Source organism: Trichomycterus rosablanca, chromosome 6, assembly GCF_030014385.1.
Source record: "Trichomycterus rosablanca isolate fTriRos1 chromosome 6, fTriRos1.hap1, whole genome shotgun sequence".
NCBI classification, from domain to species: Eukaryota; Metazoa; Chordata; class Actinopteri; order Siluriformes; family Trichomycteridae; genus Trichomycterus; species Trichomycterus rosablanca.
Genome location: NC_085993.1, coordinates 24902777 through 24924723, shown reverse-complemented (window position 1 = coordinate 24924723; position 21947 = coordinate 24902777). Strand labels below are relative to the sequence as shown.

The 21947-nt window shown below is 37.7% G+C and overlaps 1 protein-coding gene across 1 annotated transcript; it reads left to right on the top strand.

Annotated features, from left to right (window-relative positions):
* The first annotated feature begins 7620 nt into the window (after positions 1–7620).
* LOC134316394 (cytochrome c1, heme protein, mitochondrial) lies at positions 7621–21713 on the top strand. The gene is made up of 7 exons (XM_062996756.1): positions 7621–7725; positions 8501–8691; positions 12500–12626; positions 16680–16837; positions 18212–18372; positions 20519–20619; positions 21396–21713. Exons 1-7 carry the CDS (start codon positions 7645–7647, stop codon positions 21498–21500), a joined length of 924 nt encoding a protein of 307 aa, XP_062852826.1. The 5' UTR covers positions 7621–7644; the 3' UTR covers positions 21501–21713.
* The last annotated feature ends 234 nt before the right edge of the window (positions 21714–21947 follow it).

Sequence of the window (21947 nt, the reverse complement as noted above, 5' to 3'; positions counted from 1 at the left end):
TTAAGTACACTGTCACTCTTGGCCATAAGCTTTTACACTTGTCTGCAAGTCATTCATCATAGCTATTGAACTAATAATAATGAGAAATAATTAAACATATTTTATGTAATTGTTTTATCAGCATTTTCTTAACAAAAATTCTTTCTATAAGTATGCTTAAGACAAATTTTCACTAAATTGAGTTCTAGCATTGTGTTATAAAACTAAATTGTGTGCTTCTATTGAACAATCAGATAAACATAAGTAGGTATTAACAGGAAATGAAAATGAGAACAGTTGTAAAACTCAACTGTGTTAACTGGTTTTAAAATAAATGAAATTGTATTTACTAAATGTATTTCTGCAGGAATAAAATTACATTTTATTTTTGTAATACTTTTGTCTGCAGTAGATTCAGATTTTTAACACAATTTTGTGTACTGGTTTTCCTTTTTAATGGATAAAATAGCCATTCATCCAATGGCATCCATTCAATCCAGCCTTATTTGAATTGCTTGGACATTGTCCACAGCATTGTCAGGACAAAAATCAAACCATGAAATTTAAAGTATATATTAGGGCAAGGTTATCTCACAATATATTATACTTTGAGTGTTACTAGGACCACAGTGGCCTGAATTTTGAAATGTAACAAACTTGGCCCAACCTCGAACATTCATAAAGTTGCTTTAGTCAGAGAGGTAAGAAAAAAACCCACTGTCCATTTACCATCCCCAGATCAGAAAAAAATTGGGAAAGTATGGAAAATGGTAATAAAAAATAAAATTGTTTTTACCTGTACTCTGACTTTTACTTTATTGCAGACAGTATGAACCCAGTATGTTTTGTCTGATCAACTTCATTTGATTTGTTAATTTACACCCATTCCTGCATTTCAGGCTTGCAACACATTCCAAAAAAACAAAAAAACGTTGGGATAGGGGCTATTAAGGGCTAGTAATGAGAAAAAAATAATAATAATCTGAGTTCAAACAGGTGATGTTAACAGGTGATTGTAATCATGGTTTGGTACAGAAGCAGCATCCAGGAAAGGCTAAGTTTTTGAGCAGTGCAGATGATCAGATGATCTCCAGTTTGTCAACAAATGTGTGAGAAAATTATTGAAATGTTTAAAAACAATGTACCTCAAAGAAAGCTCAAAAGGGATTTGCATATTCCTCCCTCTACAGTGCATAATATCATTAAACTATTCAAGGAATCTGTTGGAATTTTAGTGTACAAGAGCACAAGCCTAAGCTGAACACTCGTGATCTACGATTCCTCAGACATCAATAGCCAATGTAACCATATGAGCAAGAGATTATCTTGGCAAACCTTGGCACTACACAATGGAGTTACATTCACAAATGCTGCTTAAAACTTTACTGTAGAAAAAAAGAATCCTCATGATAACCATGTTCAGAAACGATGTTGAGTTCTTTGAGCTTAAGGGTTCTTTGGGTTATGATGGACCATCACAGAGTGAAAATGTATTGTGGTCAGACGAAAGGAATGGACGCTGTGTGCTCCAAGCCAAAGACGAATATTACCACCCAGACTATTATCAGCAACAAGTCCAAAAGCCAGGGTCTGTCATGGTATGGGGTTGTGTCAGTGCCCTTGGCAAAGGTAATTTACACTTCTGTAATGACAACATGCTGAAACATTTATTGAGATTTTCAAGCAAATGTGCTGCCTTCAAGACAACATCTTTTTTATGGATGCCCATGTATTCATGCTGCACACATTTCAAAGGCACAGATGCAGAAAAAGAGGGTACTGGACTGGCCTGCCTTCAGTCATGATCTGTCCCCAGTAAAGATTGTGTGGAGAATTTTATAATGAAAATGCAGCAACGACAGCTAATACTGTGGCACACCTTAATATATGCTTGCAGGAAGAATGGGACAAAATAACACCAGAAACACTATCTCTTGGTGCCCTTGGTGCTAACACGTCTTTTATGGAATAACCAGGCAATCTTCATTTGATTAAAAAAAACAAAAACTAATATGTTTAAGCTGACTACTGTTTACTTGAACCCTGGTCTTTGTTTCTTCAAGAATGTGCTGATTTTCTTTCCGAAAAAGTCCTATCTACTGAAAAGACTTTAATTAAAAATAACTTTTTTAAAGTTCTTAATGACAAGATGAAAAAATGCTACCAAAAACTCGGATGTCACAATAGATTCAGACCTCTCCTTTTCTCCTTTGATGAACACGTTGATAATATCACTAAAGTTGCTTTTTTATATTTGCACATTTCTGTTCATGACGCTGAAAAATCGATCCATAACTTCTCGGTTAGATTATTGCAATGCTTTACTCACTGGATGCTCTGGTAGATTCATAAACAAACTCCAGTTGGTTCAAAATTCAGCAGCTTGAGTGCTAAATAGAACAAAAAAATTGACCATACTAGCCTAGTTCTGTCATCTCTGTGCTGGAAGTCTGGTGCTCTCATGTTTTGTTGCTTTTGATGGAGCTGTGTGTTGGCTTCTGGCTGCACCTTTTTTTTTTATGCATTTCCCCTTTTTTCTCCCTTTTATCGCGTCCAATTGCCCGATTGCATCATGCTTCCTCTCCACCAATGCAGATCCCTGCTCTGATTGAGGAGAATGAAGCTAACCCATGCCCCCTCCGACACGTGGGCAGCATGCCATATGCATCTTATCACCTACACTTTGACAAGTGCAGTGCAGCTCAGCACTTTGTACGGAGAGACACACCCTGAGAGCACTCTTTTCTCATCTCTGTGCAGGCGCCATCAGCCAGCAGAGGTCGTAATTGCATTAGTTATGAGGGTCATTCTACAGTATAATTTGGGGTACATTTCACATCACCAAAAAGTACAAAAACAATGTTCTTTCTCAACAGAACAATCAGTGGTTCAAGTTAATATATTCCTTTAGTGTAACATATCCACTAGTTGCAAAGCTTAAACATAATTATTTTTTATTTTATTTAAAAGGGCAAGTAGATGTAGACTACTAGGTAACTTAGTTGACAGGTAACATAGTTGACAATTTCCCTATTTTGACCCATAACTTCAGTGGTAGACCTTGCCTGGCTGACCACATGTCATTTCTTGAACAGAGTAATGTCTAATTTGAACATACATTTGAATTAAAATTATGAAAAAAATTGTAACCATAACAATGTATGTAATATAGTTGATGGTCAATTAATATACTCATTGACAATGTTCTATTATAGATAAAATATTTTTTAAAATAAGAGAACATTCACCACAGTTTCTTCAATATGCCCTCTACAGAGAAAAATGGTATCATGTAATGCTGGTCACATAGTTTTAGAACAAACCATTTTTGAGTTGCTGAGTGGAGTTCTGTTAGTAACATAGTTGACAGAACTTTTGCGGACAATAATAAATAAATATATTTAAATTATTTAAAAGAGAAACTCAATTAAAAAAATATAATTTTTCTTTAGTATTTAAACTATTGAAATAAATAAAAAAATAGATGTTGTTGCCCTTAATAATTTTATTCATTATTTTGAAACCAATGCACCCTCAACTTAAAAAACGGACACAGCAAAAACTGTTCATTTAGGAACATCATGACAAATTTCAAGCTAAATGAAGCATAGGATGCACATAATGTTTTTGTGATATTACAACATGTTTTCCATTAATAGGTAAAATATGACATTTTTAAAGAAAATAGTTAGAATAAATATAATTATTATCATTGGACATGGAATGTACCCCAAATTATAGAATGACTCATGAGAGAGTCCCTATCCGACTTAATCCCACCCATATCTGAACAACAGGCCAATCATTGTTCATGTGGCCATTCAGCCTAGCCGGCTAGCAGAGCTGAGATTTGATTCGATACGATGTATTTGAGATCCCAGCTCTGGTTCCAGCGTGTGTTTTTACCGCTGCTCCACCTGAGCGGCCGGCTGCACCTGGTTTTGACCCCTAGGACTGGATTTGCTCACCCCGACCATAGACAAAGATGCAGAGTTTAGGGGTTCTTGATCATACAAATTTGTGTTGACCAGGGATTTTGGGTTGCTGTAGTTCTTCCTCTCTCAACCGATCACTCAGGTTCATTGATGGTGGGGAAGGTGGGCGCTGATAATTAGGGGTGCCGGAGCCTCATGCTGTCGTCTGCAAAACTGACATTTTACTTTTAATGATTTCATCATTACATCTTCTGTTGTAACCATGAGGTGGTTCTGACAGGAACCTGTTTACCCACCTGAGGCCTAAGAGTGCAAGTCTGAGACTGCTGTACCAACAAAAACCTGCTGTGTCGGCGATGAAAATTGTTTTGTTTGGCTTAAGAAAGATGACTAGACTGCAACGGGATTGTAATGTTCTCAAATTCCCAGCTCTGTATTCTCCAACCTTATAAGATTTACAAGAGAAGAAGATTAAGTGCTGTTTTACTGACAAAGGGAGGTCATACAAAGTATTAAATGCAGGGGTACCAATAATTGTGGCACATGTTTGGTTAAAAATAATTGAATCTTGATGGGAAATATTTACCACATTTTGCACAGGGATATCCCCCTTCTCTTTTAGCCTGATTATGCCCCTGAGCTCAAAGCAAGGTCTACAAAGATATAGTGAGCCCTGGTCTCAACCCAGCTAAACACATTTAGCTTCTCTTTCTACGTCAGTGCCTGATCTCATTGACTCTATTAACAGAATGGGCATACATTTCCCACAGACACACGCTGAAGTCTTATACAACCCCAAATCAGAAAGCATTGAGACAGTATGGAAATTGAAAATTAAAAATCATTTGTTAATATACATACATTCCTGCATTTCAGGCCTGCAACATATATTAAAGAAAGAGGGTAAAGAATTTGAAGAACACTTTGTTACATTGTCATTCCTTCTCACAACACCTAAAAGATGTTTTGGCACAGAGGATACTAAGCGATGAAGTAATTCAGGTGTTATTTTGTCTCATACTTCCTGCAAACTGAATTTTATGGTCAGTGGTATAAAAAATCAAGAGCTGTCTCAGTACTGACTGGAATTTGTCTAGGCACTTGTTTAATATAGAAAACTAGTAGGTTGCTTGATAAAAAAAGTTGCTTTCTCAAAAAGTTTTACCAATGAAGTTTGAAATTGGTCTGTAATTATTTATCAGATTTATCAAAGTCTTCACCACTGCAGTTTTTAAAGAGTCAGGAAAAATACCCGACATGAGTGAGCAGTTTCCTCTCTGAAGTATATTCGAGGCTATTGAGTGAAACACATTCTTTAAAAAGTTGGTTTGTAGCATGGTAATTCTGCAAGTGGAGGATTCTAAATGACTTTTAAATGAATTAATTAAGATTTTATTGTTACTAGTACTAAATTGGGACATTTGTACCAAGATGTATTTACATGGTGACAGTATACAGGCTCATTGATGGTTATGGCTTGTCTGCTGTAGATATTAGTGGCAAAAAAGGGTGCAAACTCATTACATCTCTTAGTTGATACTAATTCTGCGGCCATATAAGTAGGTGAGTTTTAACCATGGTGAAAAGTAAAGTATTTTGCTGTTATTAATGTTATTTTTGATGATGTTTGAGAAAAAGGATCAATAAGTTTTGCATGTTATTGTACTGTAATCATGTAGCCTATCTTTGAACATTTTTTTGTGAATCTAAAGATTGTTTTTTATGTCAATTGCGTTCAGCCTTACAACATTCTTTCTTTTAAATTTGAACAACAGTAGCATTTTACAATGGTGCTTTCTGCTGGAATGACGTTACTACATGCATGCTAAGACCTAAGATAATGGCTAGGCTAAGCTAACCCTAACTAGTGAACATGACAAACAGGACAAGAAAAGGATATCACCAAGACAGGTATAAGCCAACAATCCAAGCATACAAAATAGCAAGCCGGTTATCTTGTTAACTGGATAACCGGCTTGCTAACTCTTAGACCAATTATCATACACAAACTAACAGAACAACAGGGTAACAAGATAACAGGATAATCAGCTAAGAGCCTAACAGGATAACAGACTGAATCAATAACAATAGTCACAAGATATCAATATTATAGAATGATAATATATTCCTCAATTTCCTGAAGTTTTTTATTAGGTAAGGGTAAATATGAGTACTATACTAGAAATTTTGAGGGACAATACTCTCTGTAAACTGTAATTATGTTTATTTTTTCAGGATAAAAGGGAGGAACTGTTAAAATTCAACATAAATAGTTTTTATAATTATAATTTATATAATTACACATAAAATTATACATATTTAGTACTTTGTATATATCCTTCCACATATGTAACCTTGTATTCGCTATATTGTTATGCTTAGTCCAGCACATCAGCTATGATGTATTAACTAGTATTAGCTAGTTTTACTAGGATAGTGACCTCATTCTGTATTTTGCACATTCTACACACTTGTGTACATACACACACATGCACACACACACACACTTTAGCCACCAGAACAGCCATCTAATAATGCATTATAAGATTAGCATGCATGCATGTAATAATTTTTCTGATTCTGATTCTGATCTTCACATACATGGGTACTGAATGACTGATCAGGTCTAGACAACCTGTCCTGACCTATTTCCATATCTTGCTGTACACTTTCCACCCTTTGTATATTTTATTATTTCTGAGCATTCACACACACATTACTGTATACAACTTGCAGACCTTATTATCAATTAGATCAGCTGTGAATATTGTCATGTCTGCTTTTCTCTTTGATCTGACCTCTTGTACACAGAACTATCTGACTCAACACAACTTAAAGATAAACATGACTAAACCCACGTGACTGACAAAGACCTGTTGGCTGGTTGGGAAGGTATAAAATAATTTTACAGAGGGCTCACACTATTAGTGAATTATTTAGTTAGCTAGGTAATTCCAGCATGGACAGGTTGCTGTAGATATCCATATAAACTGGATGTTATAGTTGTATTCATTTTGCCCCCTTCTCCAAATTAAACTACAGTCTATTTAATAAAAGCAACATTTTTGTTGTTGCCCATCCAAAAAATTTAAATGTCCTCCCAACGATGACGTCATAATAACGCCTCTGCAACATTTATTTTTTATTTTAGTATCTCTTGCTAAGAAATGTATTCTGCTCTTATGGTCAACCCCTCAAGTTCCATCTGTTAGTTTCTGGCTAAACCAGGTTACAACAGTGCTTCCATTGGAGCAACTGACATATAACTTGCATCAGAAGACGCATAGATTCTGGCAATTATGGCAGCTGTTGATATCTTATCTTGAAGAATGGTCTTAAACTGCTAATCTTATTCATCAATTCTTTTATTTATATATATTTTTTGCTACGTCAAGTATATTGGTAATTATCAGCCTGTATGTCCAAAGATAACTGTACTTGTGAACCTGACTTTATGTGCACATAAAATAACAAATAAAATAACAATTAAAAAAAAGACCTCCAACGGCTAGGGGGCGACATGATTTGTAGGGTTAGTCTAAATTTGAAAACATAAAAAGTGACTATTTCTAAACATCTTAAAAAGTCTTTTTTTGTAAATAGTTTAAGAAGACACACTCGCGTATTTTAAAATACGTTATTTGTGTATTAAGTGCACTGCATATAATTCTACCGGAACTGAGAAAGAGTTACGTCAACAAGAACGGAAGTCCTTTGGAGAGAGAAGGATATGGCGGCGCTCCGAGTGGTCGTGTTGTCCCGGTGCAGCAGAGGTTTTCTCTATACTGCAAACAGGGTGCAGACGCCGCGGGTAGGACATACTGCTAATTGTTTAATTACTTGTTTTAACATAACACTGTTAGATCGGATATGCAACCGTTTGTTTAGTCGCGTTAGGAAGTTCTATAAGGTTGTGTAACAAGGTCACGGTGACGAGAAGGTCTGTTCACTTTATCAGGGTTGATGCTTCATAAATGTAACCTCAAAAAGTTTTAAATAACGCGGCATATCTTCCACTTAAATGTTTCCTTTATGTTTACATTCATTTGTTATGAGTTCGTCTTTGCTAATGTGGACTTGTCACAACCTTCTCAGCTGTGTGAGCTAAGCGCCAGTGTGCATGCGTTGGCCTGTAAAGTCAGACCGTTTACAGTATTTGTTTTGCACAACATTCTGTTGTTTTCGTTTTTAATGTTGCTTTTGACAAGCGTAAGCTCAGCATACTGTCTGCAAAAATAAAAACCATAAAATTAACAAACCTAAAATATTTTTTCTAAATTCATGTGCTTGGTCTTAAACAATAAGATATATTAAGTTTTACCTTTGTTTCCTTTCAGAAACTGAATCTAAAAGTTTCTCAGGCATGTCATTCATTTTATTCTAATGGGCAATATTTGTCAGGCTACAAATTCACCATTTCTGCAGTCCTCTTATCAAAATTTAAGTGTAGCATACCAGTGAATCAAAGTTTGCCATAGTACAACTAACAATATAAATGAACATATATTTTTTTAATTACTGCATCTGTGTATGTGTGTGTGTGTTATTTTAAAGTAATTGTTATCGCTATAATGATTGTGTTGTAGGCCAGCATGTCATTTGCCAGCCTCCCAAATAGAAGGAAGTTGGCATTGACCACACTGGGAGTTTTAACTACCGGAGGAGCAGGACTGGCTTTGATGCTCCATCAGTCTGTTAAAGCCTCGGATCTAGAGCTGCATCCTCCTTCTTACCCCTGGAGCCACAATGGCTTACTTTCTGCCCTTGACCATGCCAGGTATTTATATTTAAGTTCAGTTCAGTTTAGTGTAGCAGTTGGTATACACACTTTTTTTTGCTAATAAAAAGACTTTCAAAATATGTATATGTATATATGATCATGGCTGCAAGTAGACTCAAAATATCTGTAAAGATAAAAATACTTAATATTCTGAAAAGCCTCCCAAACAGTTTCCACAGATCGATAGATAGAAAGATTTGATGTTGTCATTGCTCAGTACAGGTACAAGGCAACAGAAAGCAGTTAGCATCTACCAAAAGTGCAATACTTTTAATTGCATTGTGCCATACCTATGGTTAATATAATTATAATAATAACTATTTATACATATGGTATTAGGGCTATATACATAGTAACAATACTAATAATATTGATATGTAAAGTAAATTACAATACATAGAGTATATAATTGTGCAGATGTGTGTGTGTGTGAGGTGAACAGTTTATGTAAAGTGCAGGTGCAAATAATAAGTAATAGGTCCAGTGTGTAGTCCAGGGTGTTAGTGGTGTTAACGGTGTAGTGTGGCATTTAGCAAAGTAATTGAGGTGATGAAGAAACTGTTCCTGAGCCGACTGGTCCTGGCACACATGCAACTGTATCTCGTCCCAGATGGGAGAGGGTTATACAGTGTGTGGCAGGGGTGTTGGGGCATCCCTAATAATGCCGAGTGCTCAGTGCAGGTGGTGGAGGTCTCCGATGGCAGCGAGCTGTGTACCAATGATATGTTGACCAGTCTTTACCACTTTATGTAGGACCTTCCTGTCAGCCACAGTGGAGCAGCTGTACCACACTGGCACAAAATCGAACTGTTCCGCTCTCAGTGGTGCTCTGGTAAACATTTGGGAGGATTTGAGGATATAGATGGTCCTTCTTTAGTCTCCTCAAGAAGTAAAGACGCTGCTGCACTGTCCTCGCCATGCATGAGGTGTTCAGGAAAGATCCTCAGAGAAGTGGATTCCCAAAAACATGAAACTAGAGACACGCTCCACCTCGGCACCATTGATATGGATAGGAGAGTGTGTGCAGCGCTTGGTTTTTTGGCCCACAATGAACTCTTTGGTTTTCCCAGTGTTCAGGTAAAGGTTGTTGAATAAACACCAAGGCATCAGGTGCTGGATCTTCTCCCTATCGTTGTCACTAATGTGGCCAACCACTGTAGTGTCATCTGCAGACTTGATGTTTGATTTATGCAGCAGCACACAGTTGTGGGCAAACAGGGAGAAAATCGATGGACTTAACACACAGCCCTGTGGAACACCAGTGCTCAGTCAGACTGGAGGACGTCTGACTTCCCAACCTTACAGATTGGGGTCTGTTTGTGAGAAAGTCCAAGACCCAGTTACACAGGGAGGTGTTGATTCCCAGGTTACTGAGCTTGCCTTCCAGCTTGGTGGGGATAACCGTGTTAAAGGCGGAGCTGAAGTCAATAAACAGCATCCGAATGTAGGTGTTGTTATTGAATGGGTGGGTGAGGGCTGAGTGAAGGGCAATGGACTAATCAGTTGATCTGTTTGAGTGGTATGCGAACTGGTAGGGATCCAGTGTTGGTGGAAGTGCTGCTTTCAGGTGACAGAGAACCAGTTTCTCAAAGCACTTCATTGCAATAGGTGTAGTAATACTAGGAGTAGTATAATAATAGGAGTAATACTGGACAGAAGTTGTTCAGGGAAGCTGCAGAGGTATGCACAACTGATGATGAATGTCTTCCAGCATGTGGGAACAGTAGCCTGAGGCAGCGATGGGTTGAAGATGTTGGTGAAGACCTGGGCTAATTTTTTAGGGCCAGCAGAGGTACGTGTGTTTACTCTGCTCAGTACTGAACATACTTCATATGTCATGAGTGTAAGAGGGTTGCAGTTTTAAGGTGGTCCACTTTGTGTGGTGTGTTGTCGGCAAACCTGAAGGCAAACCTCAGCATTCATCCAGGGCTTCTAAATGGGAAAAATCTTTACATGCTTGACAGAGGTGACTGTCAATACATGTGTTAATATAGTTTGTCACAGAAGAGGTGTATGAGTCCAAGTCTGTGTCCATGGTGACTTGTGAAGAATGTATGTTGGCAAGAATGTAAATACTTTTGCTCACAGAGGTGATTGTGTGTGTGCTAGCATGTATTTGGTGGTTACTTTAGGTCACAGTAGTGATTGTATGTAGGTGAGGGGAAAATACGCATATAAATTCAAACATCTGAGGAAAAGTAATGTCGGTGTGTTAGTGAATGGGACACAAACACTCACTCACTCACTTTCTTAACCGCTTATCCAATTAGGGTCTCGGAGGGGTGCTGGAGCCTATCCCAGCTTTTCAATGGGCGCAAGGCACACAGTAACACCCTGGACAGGTCGCCAGTCCATCGCAGGGCAGATACACATACACACACCCATTCACCTATAGGGCAATTCAGTGTCTCCAATTAACCTGACTCATGTTTTTGGACTGTGGGAGGAAACCGGAGCTCCCGGAGGAAACCCACGCAGACACAGGGGGAACATGCATATTCCAAACAGAAAGGACCCGGACCACCCCGCCTGGGGATCAAACCCAGGACCTTCTTGCTGTGAGGCGACAGTGCTACCCATTGAGCCACTGTGCCGATGGGACAAACAGTAGGATAAAAATTTGCATGACGGATAGGAAAGAAACACTGTTTACAAGCATATCTTTTCTGATCAGACAGGACATTCTGGAGCTTGGTCCCTCGTCGCTCATATCTCAAAAACTGCATAATGAGAAAAACCTGCACAAAAATAATAAAAATGTACAGTCAGATAACAGTAATTGTGTATAGTAATGTGCAATCACTAACAACACATATTCAAGCAACTGCACACAAGAAATGTGGGTCCAAACAAGGGAGTGTAATTTCAGTAACTCTTGTACATTGTAGCAAATGTGATTCCACCAGCTTCTGTGGTTTATGTGTGGGCCATACAAAAGTATTGAGTATTGAGGAAAAAATCTGAATACCATGAAATGACAACTACTCCTAGGCATAAACAAAATTCAGCAGTGGATGGTTGCCAGTGGTTTTAATTTTTTGAGAAAAATACAGGCCACTGTGACATTACTGGCAATAAGCAGGTGGACCAAGAAGCATGAATGACAAGTGAGTCCCAGACAGCTGACTGCAATCCTCCACCAGATGACTTAATAGCCACCCCTAATAGCCTATTACATAAAGAACAAATAACAAATTGAATGGAACACACAAATGAGCAACAAGTTGCATAAAATTTGCCCCAACACAGATACCTGGCCATTGACTTCCAAAAAAAACCAAGGGGAGCAAGTAGAGTATACCAGATGTGTATCAGACACCCCAAACTAACACACTTATACCTGATAAAGGGTGAAGAACCCCTATTCTGCCTGAAGTGCCCAATGTCCATTACTATCATACACCTACTACCTTAATTTTCTAGATACTTACAAAAGACTATCCTCATTCAAAATATTGGAGGGAATATTTAACCAAGTCAAAGCAGAAATGATAATCAAAATCACAAAATGTCTAAGAACATCACTACAAACCAACTTAAAACAAATAATAATACCATGATAAATTGTGAATCACAACCCCCCTGCCATTAAATAATTGATAAGCTAGCATGACGTCAAAATAGAATCCAAATCAAAACTAAATGTTTGCTGTAACAATTATCTCAATTCACAAAGGGGTTTTGCCTATTTTTTTTAAAACGACTTATGAGTAGGCTTTGGCAGTACATGTTAAAAGGCTCAGAACACAAATTGCTACTGCAGTGCTATAAGGTAATGTTGAATTTTTTTTCTTTTGTTTTTTAGTATCCGCCGTGGGTATCAAGTCTATAAGCAAGTGTGTGCGGCATGCCATAGTATGGAATACCTGGCTTTCCGAAACCTGGTCGGAGTCTCTCACACGGAGGAGGAGGCTAAAACATTAGCTGAGGAGGTAAAGGAACTTTTTTGTTTCTGGTGAACGGCTAGTGTGTGTTAATACATGTTATTAATTGCTCGCATGGGTTTTTTCGGTCATAGAATCTGTAAAATTGCTTGACATGACATAGACATGTCGAGACACAAGTTTGTGAGTTAAAAAATTTTTGTGTTTATGAACATCAATATGAACTTTTCTTTGTATTATTTGAGGTCCTAAAACACTGTATCTCATTTTGACCAATCATCATTACCTGCAAATAGATGCTCTAAATTATTTAGAGCACCCCAGATCACTCATCATAATTTCCCCAAATTCCACAGTGTAAGACACTTTGTAGGCCTTTTCATTTTTGTCTTAGCATTACATGAGCAGGTGTTGGACCAAACGGGACTCATTAAATCCAGTCTGTGATCCAGTCCTTATGGTGTTTTGCACCATAAAGGAGTTTTTTTCTTTAGTTTTGCACAATTCTAACCCTGCCCAAGATGTCTTACACTATCTTTGCAGTACACTTTATCCCCACTACCATTTGTCATCCTGCATATACACCGATCAGCCATAACATTAAAACCACCTCCTTCTTTCTGCACTCACTGTCCATTTTATCAGCTCCACTTACCATATAGAAGCACTTTGTAGTTCTACAATTACTGACTGTAGTCCATCTACAGGGGTTGGACAAAATAACTGAAACACCTGTCATTTTAGTGTGGGAGGTTTCATGGCTAAATTGGACCAGTCTGGTGGCCAATCTTCATTAATTGCACATTGCACCAGTAAGAGCAGAGTGTGAAGGTTCAATTAGCAGGGTAAGAGCACAGTTTTGCTCAAAATATTGCAATGCACACAACATTATGGGTGACCTACCAGAGTTCAAAAGAGGACAAATTGTTGGTGCACGTCTTGCTGGCGCATCTGTGACCAAGACAGCAAGTCTTTGTGATGTATCAAGAGCCACGGTATCCAGGGTAATGTCAGCATACCACCAAGAAGGACAAACCACATCCAACAGGATTAACTGTGGACGCAAGAGGAAGCTGTCTGAAAGTGATGTTCGGGTGCTAACCCGGATTGTATCCAAAAAACATAAAACCACGGCTGCCCAAATCACGGCAGAATTAAATGTGCACCTCAACTCTCCTGTTTCCACCAGAACTGTCCGTCGGGAGCTCCACAGGGTCAATATACACGGCCGGGCTGCTATAGCCAAACCTTTGGTCACTCGTGCCAATGCCAAACGTCGGTTTCAATGGTGCAAGGAGCGCAAATCTTGGGCTGTGGACAATGTGAAACATGTATTGTTCTCTGATGAGTCCACCTTTACTGTTTTCCCCACATCCGGGAGAGTTACGGTGTGGAGAAGCCCCAAAGAAGTGTACCACCCAGACTGTTGCATGCCCAGAGTGAAGCATGGGGGTGGATCAGTGATGGTTTGGGCTGCCATATCATGGCATTCCCTTGGCCCAATACTTGTGCTAGATGGGCGCGTCACTGCCAAGGACTACCGAACCATTCTGGAGGACCATGTGCATCCAATGGCGGTGCCGTGTATCAGGATGACAATGCACCAATACAGACAGCAAGACTGGTGAAAGATTGGTTTGATGAACATGAAAGTGAAGTTGAACATGTCCCATGGCCTGCACAGTCACCAGATCTAAATATTATTGAGCCACTTTGGGGTGTTTTGGAGAAGCGAGTCAGGAAACGTTTTCCTCCACCAGCATCACGTAGTGACCTGGCCACTATCCTGCAAGAAGAATGGCTTATAATCCCTCTGACCACTGTGCAGGACTTGTATATGTCATTTCCAAGACGAATTGATGCTGTATTGGCCGCAAAAGGAGGCCCTACACCATACTAATAAATTATTGTGGTCTAAAACCAGGTGTTTCAGTTATTTTGTCCAACCCCTGTATTTCTCTACATACTTTTTTTAAAGCCTACTTTCACCCTATTCTTTAATGGTCAGGACCCCCACAGGACCACTACAGAGTAGGTATTATTTGGGTGGTGGGTCATTTTCAGCACTGCAGTGACACTGACATGGTGGTGGTGTGTTGGTGTGTGTTGTGCTGGCATGAGTGAATAAGACACAGCAGTGCTGATGGAGTTTTTAAACACCTCACTGTCACTGCTGGACTGAGAATAGTCCACCAACCAAAAATATCCAGCCAACAGTGCCCTGTGGGAAGCGTCCTGTGACCACTGATGAAGGTCTAGAAGATGACCAACTCAAACAGCAGCAATAGATGAGTGATCGTCTCTGACTTTACATGTACAAGGTGGATCAACTAGGTAGGAGTGTCTAATAGAGTGGACAGTGAGTGGACACACTATTTAAAAACTCCAGCAGCAAAGCTGTGTCTGACCCACTCAATATATTATCTATAATTTGTACAATTCAAATGAAAAACATTACATTACACCACTGCTAAATGTATAGAGCAACAAATGGGCTACAGTCAGTAAGTGTATTTCCACAAAGTTAATCTGTATGGTAGGTGTGTGTGTGTGCCGTTTCAAACTGTGTCCCACCAATTCACATTGCAACATGTGGACTCTATCCTGTAGATGTGTATAGATTAATTACAGCAAACAGGTTGCACTTGATCACAATTTGAACACCAGAGCAAAGGGTTATTGATTTGTGTTATTTAAAAAGCTTTATGCTTTTACTTGTTCGTTGTGAGTGATTTAGTGTAGATTGTGTTGTGGATTTAATTTTGAATAGATTGTCATTTTTACTAAAAGTCAATAGGTCCAAATACTTCCTAAATCAACTGTATATGTTCATTTACAGTATACTGTTTTAAAATACTGATTGCTGTGGTTGGTTATTAGCCTTAACATACATTTCTGTGTCCCAGACAACCCTGTGATCATTTAGGACAATGATTTTAAACTTGTTTATGTCTGGGCTGCTACAGTAGATTAAAACATGTTTTACACAAAAGATGAAAATGAAGTGCCAAGGAGATTTAGTATGACTGTTGTAGGGTGCTAAGAGTGAACAGAGCTTACTTACAATCTGTCTGGAAGAGATCAACTACAGTCAAGCTGGAAGGTCTGCACACCCCTTTCATCTTCTCCATGTTTTATTACATTACAGACTTATTCTACAGTATAATAGATTGATAATGGTTTTTTTTTGCCTGAAACATCTACACACAATCGCCAATAATTACGAAGTGAAAACAGGGTTTAGAAAATATGCAATTTTATTTTACTGACAAAAATCGTTTATTTAGGGTGCTAAAAAACATCCCCACATCATGATGCTGCCACTGCCATCCTTCACTGTAGTTATGGTATGGCCAGGTGATGAGCGGTGCCTGGTTTCCTCCAGAGGTGATGCTTGGTATTTAGGCCAAAAAGTTCAATTTTGGTTTTATCAGACCAGAGAATCTTGTTTTGCATGGTCTGAGAGTCCTCTAGGACTGAGATTTCCCTGGATCCCTCAATCTTTTTACTATATGTACAGTAAACAGTGAAAAAGTAATTTGCGTAGATATATATGTAGAGAAATGAACTGATTGATGGCTCTCTGACAAGATTGGCACAAAGTCATAAGCTGTGACACATTTTTGCCTGAGCCTATCTCTAAATGTTTGAGCGTGTTGAAGTCATCAAATGTAACATTTGTTTTCATATACAAAAAACAATAAAGTTTGCCAGGCAGAACATACAAATGTACTTTTTGTACTTTTGTCAGTTAAATGAAAGTTTATGATTAAATGACCAAATAACAGATATTGTTTTTATTGCATTTTACAAAATGTGGTTGTAGGGGTAAAATACACCAGCCCACTAGTTTAGTTAAAATACACTAAACACTAGGTTTAGGGTTTAAATTTTAGCCGAATCTCAAGTGATGATTGCCAGGCAAGCTATCATTGCTGGATACTGATATACCATGTTGATTTAGACAAATGTACTGATTTCAGTAAGCTTTTCTGGACACTGTGTAAAGCATTCTCTGGTTAAGGCTGAAGCCACAGCCCACAGTACAAACTATGTTGAACAGTTACTTCATGTTAACTTGATGGTGTAATTCCTTTGCAGATTGAAGTTGTGGATGGTCCTGATGAGTCAGGAGAGATGTTTACTAGGCCTGGAAAGCTTTCAGATTACTTTCCTAAACCTTACTCCAATCCTGAGGCTGCTCGTGCTGCAAACAATGGAGCTTTGCCTCCTGACCTCAGTTATATTGTAAATGCCAGGTAACTTTTTTTTTTTGTGATTTTGAGTTTCACATCGACACCTGAGGGAATGTATTTGCCTGTTGTGCAGTTAAAACTAGAAGTCCAATAAATCATGTCAGATGAACTTTCTTTAGCAAAGCAGTCAAGTTTTTAATTTATTTTTGGGGGGTGACTGACATTACTAAAATATACATGAACAGGTTTGTTTTATAAGAGATAAGATAGCCTTTTATTATCCCACAGGGGGAAATCTGTAGTGTTACAGCAGCTTTCAAGAAAATTACATAGTGTTTACACGTATGTACACATATATGAAAAAGTAAGAATATGTAAAAAATTACAAAAATATAAACAGTATTTATGAAGGAAGTTAACCAAATATTGCAGTTATTAAAATGTATTGCACAAAGTGCAGCAGGTATTGCACATATTTTAAAAAGTAATTGCACAGAGAATATTAAAAAACAATGTGAATTTTTGTGATGGTGATTATCTACGTTTGGGGCGGTGCTGGTTGTATAGCCTGACAGCAGAAGGAAGAAAGGAGCTGCGGTATCTCTCCTTTGAGCAACGCGGGTGAAGAAGCCTGTCGCTAAAGGAGCTGCCCAGTGCAGCCACAGTTTTATGCAGTTGGTGATCAGTGTTCTCCATTAAGGATGACAGCTGATTGTGCTGATTTTAAACCTGTTTAACTTTTCCTGTGCTGGTAAAATGTTGCAGCCATGTGTTAAAAAGCATGCATTTGAACTAAGGAAATTCTAGAGTCATAGAGCTGTTGTATGAATGATTCCTTTCGGCTGGTGTTGTTACAGCAGAGAATTCATATGCGTATTTGATTTAGCAAAGGTTTTCTTTCATGATTTTTTGCCCTTCTTGATGAAACCCTTTTAATTTGGGATAGGGACCAGCACCATGTGTCCACTAATGTGTCCCCCACCCCCCAATGGCTAGGTTCACGTCATACCCAGCCTCAAATTCAAACAGCTGGAACTTGGACCCTTGGAACAGTGTGGCTCCTAACATTATCACATGAGCTAATAGTGTTAGACATTTTAAACACATGGCCTATGCTCATAACTTTCAGCTGTTCCTATAAACCAATATTTTTTAAGAAGCATTGCTTGAAGGTCAGTATTTGTGGTCCAACAACTTTTTAAACACTTAGACATGACCATTTTGTAAACTGGACATTTAAGTACATTGTTGGGATGTCTGTGACAGCAGTGTTGTATTGCTGCAAAATGGCTGGTTGTTGAAATGGACCTAAGCTGTGATACTGAAGACTTAATTATTTTTATTTAAATAAAAACACAAACGTTGTTTTCTTTATTGCTATAACTAGACATTTTAAATAACTTAAATTATTAAGCGAAATCTGTCTGTCTCTTTTAGGCATGGAGGAGAAGACTATGTTTTTTCACTCCTTACTGGCTACTGTGATCCTCCAGCTGGTGTGTCTTTAAGAGAAGGACTTTATTACAACCCTTACTTCCCTGGCCAGGCAATTGGGATGGCGCCACCCATTTATAATGAGGTCCTTGAATTTGATGATGGTAAGTAGTGCTGGACAATAATTCGATATCGATATATATCGAGATAGAAAATGTTTCAATAACGGTGATATGATTTTTAAACAAATTCGATCGATATACATTACGTCAGTGCGTGATGACGTACGCCACAGGCACGAAGCCGGTGCTCAGCGTTACCGCTCTGATTACACTCCGCTACAACACGGTGGATATTAGTGGCTAAATGAGTTCAACAGCTGTGAGTGAACGAGCATCCACAGTTTAAAAAGAAGCAGTAGAAATAGTTGATAAGAGAGGAAAGACTAGACTCTTTTTTTTCTGTATTCTTTAAGCACAACATCTGCTGCAGCAACTCTTAAGCACTTTTTATATTCTTTATCCTGGTTGAGCACTTTTGTTCGAAAATGTTTACATACAAATAATAATCAGTCCATGTTGTGGATTAAGGTTAGTTAAGACCAGAGGTGGAAAGTAACGAATTACATTTACTCGCATTACTGTAATTGAGTACTTTTTTGTCTTTTGTGTACTTATACTTTTTAAAGTAGATTTCACAGCCTGTAATTTTACTTTTACTTAGGTATGTTTTGTATTAAGAATTGTAATTCGCTACATTTTAAATAAGATCCGTTACTGAGTAAAATAATAAACGCTAAAGAAATCGCGTCTGGGAAACTGCTGCAGTGAATTCTGCGACGGGGAGTCGGATCTTTTGTCTCGGTTCCTTTTAAAGGGCTGTATATATACATAAAGCGCAAATCGATTCCTTTATTTCAGTTTAAAGGGCCGTTCAATAGATTCAAATAATTCTACGACACATCACTAGTGGTTATACAGTTTAAAAAAGTTTTATGGGACTAAAATGACACATTACACACCCCTAAATGTTTTAAATGTTGTATCAACATGTTTCTTCTATTATATTTGAATTAAAAACAACTATTGTGAGATTTATATCCACTTGTCCTGTTTGCATTACACAGAAGAGACCCCCTCTTGCTGTTAATAAAGTAACTAAGTAACGTTTACTCTGAGTACATTTTAAATAAGTTACCTTTTACTTGAGTAGATTTTTAGACTAGTAACTTTACTCGTACTTAAGTAAAAATTGATTAAAGTAATAGTACTTTTACTTGAGTACAATATTTTAGTACTCTTTCCACCTCTGGTTAAGACATATGTTAATATATTATATTATATATTGTCAAAGCTTATGTTTATTTGAGAATGATGTCGTGTTTTTGTCTGTATACAAACACTGAATACAAGTAAAAGGTGAAAGCTAATTTATTTGTATTATTATTATTTCTAAAATATTATGTAGTTTTAAAGGGTGAGATTTCATAGACTTTGCAAATACATTTTTCAGAGGTTCGCAGGTACAGCCTTTCAATGTTGGTGTCCCTGGCAGTTTTTCTGACATTTGTATTATTCATATCGATATTGGAATTATATCGTATCGCCCGAAATTAGCAGTTATATCGTGATATTAATTTTAGCCATATTGTCCAGCCCTAATGGTAAGTTATCTCAGATGAACATGTGTTAATGTTTGTAGGTTAAAAGCCCATTTCTGGTTGAGGCATTTTGTCAAAAACACGAATCTATTAAATGGAAAACATGAACAATGTTGAAACAAGGAACTAACATACAGTATACTGCCATGGAAATGGCCAAGATGCAAACAGGCATTAAACCCTACCTAACTAGGCCCAGATAGCAATATTTATCAGAGTAGCTTGATTGTTCCTTGTCTGCGGGCTAGAGTTGGTGCAATTGTTCTTTATTCCCTGAATCTTAGCACAATATTATTTGTAATAAATGGTGAAAACCCTAATTAGTTGAAAACATTCTATTCTATAGGTTTACAAATGTGCTCTAATCGAATTACAAATGTGCCTGTAAAGGGGTGCACATGGTCAGCAACAATGTTCAGAGGCTGTGGCATTTAAACAATGCTAAATTATTATTAGGGGGCTAGATAGACTACAGACTATTAGGACTACAGGGCTTTTCATGTTCCAACCAAAAAGAATGAACTGTTAGATCCTATGTAGGATGGGCTTATTTTGTGTTAGAATGGTGTGGATTTCTGCGAATGACATACAGTTTTGGTTAATACTGCACATTTGACTTATGTAATGTATGCATTTTACTTTTCCCACAGGAACCCCAGCCACAATGAGTCAGGTAGCTAAAGATGTATGTACCTTCCTGAGGTGGGCTGCTGAGCCAGAGCATGACCAGCGCAAACGCATGGGACTAAAGGTTTGTTGGCTAAGGACAAATCTGTTTAATTCAAACTTACCCTGTAACCCTAATTCAGTGGTTAGGGTACAAGACTATTAATTTGATATTTGCTGGTTGCTGTATGTGTCAACAAGACAACAACCCCAAAGCTTACAACAAAATTAAGATAAACATACTTGCATTGTTTTAAATTTATGTTGGATTTAAAAAAAACTTAGACATATGTTGGGAATCAATTTTGGGAATTTTAAGCTAGTTTGCCAAAAATGAATAGGGTACACTGAACAATATTTAAAAGTTATGGCAACACAGCTTTAGAATTTTTACAGAAGTAAAAAATGAATTCGTTTTTCTCAGCAAAGTCTTAATTTGGAGTGAACATCATGGCTTTTCTGCCATACTTCCTGTTATAGTATGCAAGCCTGGCATGATTTGTTTGTGTTTCTTCACATTTGGTAAAACACTGTTGCAACACCAGCCTGTGTTTATGTGAATGGTGCTCTATGGACTGGAAATCCAAAATTATTTCTAAAAAAAAAAAAAAAAATTTATTAAAAGGAAGCACACAGATTAATGTATCTTCGAAACAAGTTCTGTTAGACTTTATAATGTCCAGTAGTGTTTAACCAACAAGATCTAGGAACTAAATTAACCTTAACAACTACTGAAATTGAGAGTTATAATAGTACTTGTTTATTCCTGTAGTGCCTACAGGACTAAACCGAAGTACTACTTAGTGTCATGTTTTAGCGTGTGTATGGTGTGACGTTTTTTTCTGTCTGTTACATTTGCAGTTACTAATGGGTTCTGCTATTCTAATTCCGCTGGTCTACTACCTGAAGAGACACAAATGGTCTGTACTGAAGAGCAGAAAAATTGCCTACAGACCTCCTAAATAAAGCTGGTCTGCTGCCTTGATTGTCTGTTTTCTTTATTAAAATGGATAAAACCCCTGATTGACAGTTGTCAGACATTCTCAGCTCCTTACTATCAAAATGAGGATATTCTAGTCTCCAAGTTTTGTTAAGCCACATTCTGCATTTCATACAGAATCCAGAACTAACTTGACCTGTATTGTGTTTTACTGTATAAAAATAAATTATCTGAACAAACATTTGTTATACAGTCACTTCATTTCATTGTTGTCTTTGACCCTAGTGTCACTGGATGCAAATAAAAACAATTAAAACCATGGAAAATATTGTATTAAATATTGTGTAAGTATTGAAACCATTTTCTTTTTTTAAAAAGAACTTTTCTCTTTCTGGAATGCTAAAATATGCTAGGACCCCATATCCTATTGAATTAAGTGTTTTTGTGTCTCCCCCACACTGGTACTGGGTTAG